The sequence below is a fragment of the Belonocnema kinseyi genome, chromosome 4, assembly GCF_010883055.1.
Source record: "Belonocnema kinseyi isolate 2016_QV_RU_SX_M_011 chromosome 4, B_treatae_v1, whole genome shotgun sequence".
Taxonomy (NCBI): Eukaryota; Metazoa; Arthropoda; class Insecta; order Hymenoptera; family Cynipidae; genus Belonocnema; species Belonocnema kinseyi.
The window spans coordinates 49,915,115-49,924,392 of record NC_046660.1 but is presented as its reverse complement, the minus strand read 5'-3'; the positions used below and the strand labels follow the sequence as shown (position 1 = coordinate 49,924,392).

Below are 9,278 nucleotides of genomic sequence, written 5' to 3'. Positions count from 1 at the left end.
ACAGAAAATATTAAATGTACAGACAGTACAAACGGCGTACAAGTGTATGCAAAAATTAGATTTGAGAAATTTGAATTTCGGGGAGATGTGTGAAGTTAGCTTTTTCAAATTCATTTCGCTCTTAAATTTGTAACCAGGAGGGTACAAACGAAAATATTGGATTTACAAACAGTACAAACGACGTACAAGCGTATGCAAAAAGAAAATTTGAGAAATTTGAATTTCGAGATGCCACGAAATTTTGATTAACGTTTAGCCAGGCAACCAAGAGTGTAGAAACAAAAGTATTGAATGTACAACTAGTAAAAACAGCGTACAAGAGTTAGCAAAAAGAAAAATTTAAAAATTCAAATTTCTGAGGGATAGCACGAAATCTTTATTTTCCCCTAGTGGGGCAACCAAGAGGGTACAAACGAAAATATAAAATGTGAAAGCAGTACAAATGACGAACAAATGGAAGCAAAAGAAAAATGGAAATATTCAAACTTTGTGAGGGGGTTGGCACAAAATTTTGATTGTCCCCTAGCCAAAAAACCAACACGAAAAGATAAAATATACAATGAGCAAGCGTATGCATTAAGAAAATTTGAGGAACTATAAAATATTTTTACTTAATTCTGTGTATGAAGTATTCAATGTGGAAAATCTTTTGAATATGAAAAATATAACAGTATTAAAACACAATTCATGCTGTTAGATTTTCTGGACAGCTTATTTTTGTGCAAATTACAACTTCATACATTTTTGCGTACTTTAGAAGTTTGGCATTTTCTTTGTATAAGAATTCACTAAGTGAAAACATTTTTGTTGCATAGTCTATTGCGCATATTAACCAAAGTTTTGATTTCAGTTAAAAATGTTTCGAATAGCAGGAAAATTATAAATAAATTATACCTACACGTTCTGTAACGGGAATATATATTTTAAATTACTCACAGTAATCAATTAATGTCGCAACCAAAAGCTTTATTTCATTTTATCACTTACATTTATATTATTTTTATATATTTGCGTATAAAGAATCCCCAAGTCATACTATCAACCCCACACCGTCTGCAGTCGGATTTTTGTTAGAGGCGCTCCCATTGGATTTCCCTTTTAGCTAAGGGAAAGGAAAACTGCAGAAAAGCTTTCCCGAAAGCTGCTAATTACCAATTTCCGATTACGCAATATATTTGTACCCATGATGATTGAACACTATCATAACTTGACGTTTGTTTAGCGGCTGGGTAGGTCTCACATTCGACACGTCTCCATTGGCCAACTTTATTTTCTTGAATCCCTTTAGCTAAAACAAAAAATACGAATACCAAATAACATCTGTAAATAAAATATTATACTTATATTTGTATGTATTTTCAAGAAATATACATTCTTACCAGGCTGTCGGAGACACCGGTACCACCTTGAACAATGAACCATGTTACAGATTCCGAGCAGGGTGGATAATCTAATGAACCTTCGTAAAATATAAATGATGTATATAAATCATCGAAATCACCTAATAAGCGAAATGGGGTGATCTCTGCTGTTGAATTCGGAGATTGCACCTTGTGTAATTTGTTTTCCAGGCTGTTAAACAAAGGATTGGGAATTGGATATCCGCTCTGAAATTCCAAGTTTGTGAAATAAATATCTTAGGATTTCACGAAATATCAGACTTTGTGAGATTTTATAATATTTAAATGGTTTTTTAAAATAAATTATTAACAAGAATTTATAAATTTTTTAGTATTTCGATTATTTTAAAGTATTGCCAAAAATTTTAAAGAAGTGGATACATTTTTTTAACAACTTTCAAGACATTTTTAATTTATTTCAATCATTTGAAGAGGTTTCCAAGAATTCTTAAGATTCAAAATTTTTTCAAAGTTTTAAAAAAATTTCAATAATTTTTACATACTATTGAAAATTTAACGGATTCGAAATATTATAGAATAAAAATTCTAAGGATTTTCAAAAGCTCAAAAAACATTGACTGATTTAGAAAATTTTTATGCGTTTGAATTATTTTAGGGCATTGTTTAGAATTTCAAGAAATTTTTAATTTCCTGAAATAACTTGCAAGTATCGCAGAGAATCTGATACTATAGCACATTCCAAGGTATTCTCTGGAGATGAAATAATTGATTAAATAATTATTAACGGATTTCTGAGGATTTCAATAATTTGACCAGATTTGAAAGAATTTTCATTTAGTTTTAAAAAATAACTCAGAATTCTACAAGATATGGAAGTATTTCACGGCGACTTAAGGTTTTATAATATTTTTTTTGGTGTTGCGAGACGTTACAAGTTATCTAAAATATGTCCTTCGTTCCAAGAAATATTTGAACATTTAAAAGTGACTAAATGAAATTTTCAGAATTATAGGAAATATTATAAAATTGTATCGAACTGTACGAGTTTTTATACTTTTTAAATAGATTTCAAAGAACACCTGAAAACGAAGTAAGGGATTTTGTAGAGTTTCGTTAATTCAAATTATTTTCAATTCATCTCACATTTTTTTAAGTAATATGAATTCAATTCTTTTGAAATGTTTAAAAATAAAAATTATATTGTTACATTAGTAATCAACATTAGTAATCTTTTACTCTCTTTAAATTGGAAACTAATAACATTATATCACGTTTTTGAGAAAACTAGGATGTTGCATTCGTAAGAATTATCAATTTATTGATATTTATAAAGGGTTTAATACAAATAGTAAATAAATACTTATTCAAGTAAATTTAAAAAAGATATTAGCATTTCTCACCTGGAACGCCATTTTAAACACTGCAAGACCGCCCTTTTGTGTTTCAGCTTTCTCAAATGATTTCAAGTCTTTTCTATAAAAGAACACGTGCATTTCCATATCTATCCTATACAAAAAAAAAAACGATTAAATGAAATTTAATATCGAAGGTTTTGTTTGTATTAGCGACAATAAGAAAATTAAGATGGCATTTTTAACTTACTGGTACAAAAAAGAGTCTTCTTCCTGAGCGGTAGGATCCTTCTGCTCAACCCACTATTTAATCGTGCATTCAAAATAAAAAATATTATCATTATTGTGATCTTTATTAATGGTTTCATTAATCACTTTCTAAATTCAAATGAGTGAAAATTATAATTGATATATAAAGTTCATAAAATCTATTCTGGCGCTGAGTAGAAGTGAAATGTTAGTGTATGGTCAAACGCTAATCTGGACAAGCTATTTTAGCGCTAGTTGGTCAGAATTTCGAAAATGTATTTTAGATGTTCGTTTTCAAAAATGAATTTATAGACTGGCCAGATTATGAGTAAAAAATCTTCGTGTTTAATATAAGTTTTTCTATTTTTGTACATTTGAACGTTAATAGCTTCTGAATACATTATGTTAGTGGATGTTATGTATCCTATCTACAAGCTTAGCAATATGTTATTCTTATTTTGTCAATACAGCTTAAAATGTTATGATATCGCGAATTTTTATTAATTAGGATTTAGAGACTATTTGAAAAATTTATAAATATTAACCTTTTTTGGGGCCCAATGGAAAGTGGCTTTTTCAAATACGTAGTTTCCAGTAAGTGGGCCACCAGTACAGCTTGGAGGTTTACCATTCCATTCGGCTTTCATTTCCACTGTATTATAGCAAAAATAAAGCGTTCATAAAATATAAATGAATCAGAATTGAATGTATAAATTAAATTGAATAAGTTTCACTACCAGTGTGGCCAGTATTCTTTATGTTCAATTTTTTTGGTAATTTTTTGAAGTCTGTAAGTGTCAGTGTTTTACTAATATTTGGAAAACCCTCTTGGCCATTTGGGGTATAAACTACGGGAGATTGATGTTTTCCATAACACTGGGGATATTGTTTGCCCCAATTTTTAGCCTCTTTGTAACTGAATGCGTCTGTAATAAAAATATGCAAATTGTAACCATATTAATAAAAAGCAATTATCTAAATTGTGACCATCATCATCTGGATACTTTTTAAAGAACAAATGCTTCTTTCTTATTTAACTAGAGATAATGATCTCTTTATGCTTATCTATTTATATGTCTATAAAGTTACATCGCATTTTCCGCTTCTTCAAAAAGAGATGATGAAATTTGTTTAAAATGAAGTTTAAAAACTATCACTTACTCGTTCCTAAAATAAGAGCAAAAATAATAGTCGCTATCAAGCATAGTTGGTTAATTTCAAACGTCTCCATAATCTGAAACAATATAAAAAACGCAATATTACAACTGTCTTTAAATTATAATTTAAATTCTTACTTATTTCTTGATTCTCTCAAAGATCCAGTAATGTGATTAATAAATAGTAACGTATGCAAATAGAATGCTAGTATCTGGAAGAACGAATTTGGTCTTGAAAGTATCGCTATATAGCCCGTGATTTTTATCTCTCTTATCTTGTTTTCTCAACATTTACTGTACAAGTGATTGTGTCGTGCATATAGTTTTGCACACGTTTCTAAAAATTGTCCTAATTAAAATTTAGTGATTAGATCAATGTAGTACACTGAATTTTTAAGTGGGGGAGTTAACCTAAATTCTATTAGTAGCCTTACTGCATACATTTTTTATTAAAAATTACTATTTTTTATGGTCAGATAAGGCAATGGCGATAGAGTTTAAAAGTAAACAATTTTCACTTCTTGCTTAGCTTATTGTAGCAGCTACAAAGTAACTTTTTAAGAATAGAAGCTATTGTAATGTATTCTTCTGGGCCACTTTAATGTAACTTCTCTTAATTTTTATGTTTTCTACGTTACCAAAAAAAAAACTTCGGAATGCATAATTTTCAAAATCTATAATTTGTTAGCACTCAAGTTTGGTATTTTTCAGTTTTAAAAGCTTACAAATTTTAAATGCTGCAATTTTTCGTTTAGCGGACCATAAATCAGAAGACTGCGTCATTCGTGCAGCTGTGTTTAATAGAATTTCGTAATTTTTCGGTGGCATTAGTTTCAACTGAAATGAACAAAGGCGAAAAAGATTTAGTGTGTAAATAATAATGTTATTTTTTCCATTCCAAGTTGACGTAGATGTTTCTCAAGTTTCACAATATTACAATATGTAGTTGAAAATTAGTAATTGATTTAATATTTATATTTTGGATACAGAGAGATGGCAGGAAATATTCTGCAAAGCAATAGAAACACAAGATATGAATATTACAATATATATTTGGTTTTGATTCCTCTAGAATGAAACCGAAGGACCTATGACAAAGCCACCGAACGTGTCCTCGGGTTACAGATAGGGGTCCCTGTATCAAGGGTTTCTGCTGAATATGGTTACAAAAATAAATAGGCAGTTGCGGACAATTGTCCAGGGGTGGTCCCGAAGGAATTAACCCCCAAGCGAAGGTGTGAAAACCGTGCCGAAAGCTGAATGGCACCTGGGTCAGGTGTCTAACACGGGGACTCTGGAATACCGGGCGACCTCTCGGAGTACGCAGCCTTATCCTTGAATGCGGGGCTCTACAACGATGAACGAACCTCTTTCCCTAGCTTTTCGTGGGAAGAACAATGACAACACTAAACATAGTTATAGCAAGTGCGGTGCAAAACAACAGAACTCGCAGGGCTCCCGACAATGGATCGGCCAACAATGCCGATGGATCGGCGGAATATCGGGACCTTTAGGTGGACAGAGCGACTGAATCACGACTTGCTAGAGTGATACGATGTGAGTGTGGCCCCTGAACGGGGTTACATGGCACGACTGCATGCTCTGTCGTGCGAGAAACACCCGAAGCTATCGCACTTTTCGCAGCAACGTGTGCAAAACCATGCTAAACCATTCGAAAAAAGGAGCTCTGTAAGCGGAAATCCTACTCTACTACAGCTAGAACAGGCCGGCAACAGAGAAAGAGATGCAACACTAAGATAAACTGAAGAATCCGACCTCTAGGCTATCAATTATTGTGTGTATAATGTAGCGAAAGCTTTGGTCTATGCGAGCTGTAAAAGAAAACAAATGGTTGATCATAAGAACAAAAGACGATTGCATTAACGTGCCATAAAGATAGGTTGGGCAAGACAGTACACGTCCCGCATTCAGTTTGTGATTGACTACATCACATCTGTCAGGAACTTTACCGCCAATGTTCGAAAATTCACGCGCAAACTGCGGACCCGCTATCACACACTTAACAATTCAAAGCTGCTGGCCATCAGGCAGCATATTGTTGAGAGAATATGGTTACTATCTGGCGCTAAGAGAAGTTTAGCACGGAGGGAGAGGTGGGTCAGAGAAAATCCACAGTTTTTGTCTGACCCATCTCGATCCTTCCAAGACCCTTCAGTTACTGTCGACCACCCGCCCAAACCAGAGGAGGTAGAAATATTTTCGAGAGAAGTCTACGAAGTGCAGCATAGACTGGATGAAGACTCAGAAAATATAAATATCTTTAAGGAGCTGTGTGATGTCTTCATAACACCTGATAAAGAATGACCACCCATCGCTATCGAGGAGGTGAAAAAAGTATTAAGAGGGATGAAGAACTATTCCGCATCGGGACCAGATTGTATCAAAACCTTCAGGTGGTGATACGATTATTCGGGCAATTGGACCTGTGTGACAAGAAATGTATAAACATATCTCTGCAAAGATGCAGCATTCTACCAGCGTGACCTATCGATAGCCTAGATTGATTATCGGAAAGCGTTCGATTCGACCTCCCATAGACTTATCATCTTTCTTTTGGAAAGCTTAAACGTTCATCCGCAAATCGGTAGGTGCATAGAGAGATTGATACCGCTTTGGAAAATCAGATTTACTATCTGATCTGGAAAAAATCGTGTACAAATAACAAGGTCACCTTTCAGAGAGGTGTCTTTCAGGGTAACACCATGAGCCCACTCCTCTTTTGATTACATTATTGCCACTATCTCTGGCGCTTCGCCATTCCGAAGGGTACTTGTGCGGAAAACCTGCAGATCGAAAGTACAAGGTCGCTCACTTATTTTATATGGAGGATCTTAAGATCTATGCTAAAAACAAAGAGCAACTACATCTATCTCTAGAGATTGTCGAACGAGCTCAGATCCCCTGATATCGGGACAAGAAAGGTTATGCACATTAACAAAAGCCTGGATTGAAGTCTGGTACGGAGGGTTTCATTTTGGCATGCCAACACGGTGTCATTTCCACCTTAACATAATGTCGCCACAATTTGGGCCAAGACATTCCCGATGATAGTTCAAGGGCGTGTTATGCAGACCTCGAGCATTTAGCTCACATACTATCTATTTGTCCAACTCATGTGGGAACGACCTACATCCAAAGACACAATGAGGCACTAAGAGTGCTTTATTGCCATCTCTGTCACTCTTACGGCATTAACCTTGATATCGCTCCTGTAATGCTCCTAGGAAAATCGAGTCAAGTGTCGATAATGACAAGTGCCGCATATACTGAAACTTTATATTCTCGACAATTGTTTGTGTTGCACACTCGATGGCAGACGTGATTCTTCTTGACTTCGAGAAGCGAACCGTGTTTGTTAGAGAATTTTCGGCACCAGCGGACAAAAACATCATAGCTAAGGAGAATGGAAAGAAAGAGAGGTATAAAGACCTCAGAAAGGAGTTGCAACGATTGTACACAGAATATTCTCTTACACTAATTGCCCTTGTCATCCGTGCTCTTGGAGGTGCCAAGCTTTCACTCTTTCATAGCCTAAAAAGCGTCCCTTCGTGTCAACAATATTTTAAAACACTTGCGGGAAAATTTTACTATGCTGAAATTTTACCGCGATTTTGCTGAGAGCGGGTGAGATTTCTCAGATTAGCTCCCGCTCCCGGCGATATCCTGCGGTTGTCCTTATGACAAATTTTTAATATATACAGGGTTTGATTGAAAAGTAATGAGCCTTCCCGGGCGGAGCGTCTGCCAAGCGATCAACCGAATCCGCTGGTGGGGGAAAATGATTTGTGGACCTTCCCCTTCCACTAGAAACCGGTCTCAGTTCGCTGGCAACAGCGGTGCAGTCAACATCGCTCCGCGCGTGAAAGCTGTTTTAAAAGTGTGTTAGGATTTTGCAGTGGCGAAAATGCAGCGATCGTTGGAGTCAAAACCATGCTGATCATCTTTTTCGACTCTCGAGGCATCGTCCACAAGGAGTTTGTACCTCGAGGAAGCACTGTAAACGCGGCATTTTACAAAGAAGAGCTCCTTCGGCTGAAAAACCACGTCGCCCGGGTTCGGCCCGACCTCTTCAAAAATTGGACCCTTCATCACGACAATGAGCCGGCGCACACCGCCTTCCTCTGCACCTCTACATTGGCCAAGATGGGGGTTCCGGTGCTTCCCCACCCTCCCTACAGCCCAGACCTGTCCCCTCCGGACTTCTTCTTGTTCCCGCGCCTGAAAAGAAAGCTGAAGGGGAGGCGTTTCGACTCCATCGAGGCGATCCACAAAACTGTGACAGCCGAATTGAACGCGATTCCGGCGGATGAGTTTAAAAAATGTTTCCTGCAGTGGAAGGACCGCTACCAGCGATGTATTGACGCTTAAGGTCCTATTTTGAAAAATATTAGTTGTATAAGCCAAAAGGTTTAATAAAACTGCTTAAAAAAATAAGGCTCATTACTTTTCAATCGAACCCTGTATATATGGACGGAATAAAACGATATTCCAGGTACAAATTAATCAAATTAGTTATTATATTTTTTGATCAAATAGACGGACTTTTAATAAATAAAAAAGTTTCAAACGCAAAAGAAACTGATGATCACCTAGAGCGTTCACGGATAAAGCTTCAAGTCGGAAAATGATTTTTTTCTACAGATATTAAATTTAAAACCAAAATATGTAAATTTTGAGGAACAAAGTAGATTAAAAAAAACAGTTAAATTTTAAAACACACAGAGGAATCTTCATTAAAAATAATGAAGAATTATTTCAACCCCGATATCTGTCTGCGTCTCAATACTTAGTCGGGACATAGGCCTTCATCTTACTTTTATTAACACGACGGTTAAAACGGCGTTTACTTGTCTCAAGTCGAGCCTTGTCTTGGCTGAGATGATGGAACCTTTTTCGGCTCATGAATATAATTAAAATTGATAAATGAAAAATGTGTTACTATTAAATTAGTTACTTTTAATTTTAAAATTCGGACTCTGTGATTCTGAACAAGTATGGCCCTTCAAAATTTTAGTCAAAAAAATTAAAATGTTAACTTTCTAGAAGGATCTCCTAAGCCGTTAGAAATACGTAAAAATAAGCATTTTCCGTATCATCGTCGGACAAGTATAATACAAATGAAAATCAGTAAATAAGTT

The 9,278-nt window shown here is 35.3% G+C and overlaps 1 protein-coding gene across 1 annotated transcript in view; it reads right to left on the bottom strand.

Annotated features, from left to right (window-relative positions):
• Window positions 1-1,044: 1,044 nt before the first annotated feature.
• LOC117171859 (carbonic anhydrase 7-like) overlaps window positions 1,045-9,278 on the bottom strand; it is a 10,689-nt gene continuing 2,455 nt past the window's right edge. Inside the window, exons 2-8 of the mRNA XM_033359494.1 lie at window positions 4,124-4,196; window positions 3,700-3,888; window positions 3,508-3,614; window positions 2,964-3,016; window positions 2,762-2,867; window positions 1,380-1,607; window positions 1,045-1,288 (exon numbers count right to left, since the gene is read on the bottom strand). Of these exons, the coding sequence (XP_033215385.1) occupies window positions 1,163-1,288; window positions 1,380-1,607; window positions 2,762-2,867; window positions 2,964-3,016; window positions 3,508-3,614; window positions 3,700-3,888; window positions 4,124-4,193 (879 nt within the window). The 5' untranslated portion in view covers window positions 4,194-4,196 and the 3' untranslated portion in view covers window positions 1,045-1,162. The remainder of the gene's footprint in view (window positions 1,289-1,379; window positions 1,608-2,761; window positions 2,868-2,963; window positions 3,017-3,507; window positions 3,615-3,699; window positions 3,889-4,123; window positions 4,197-9,278) is intronic.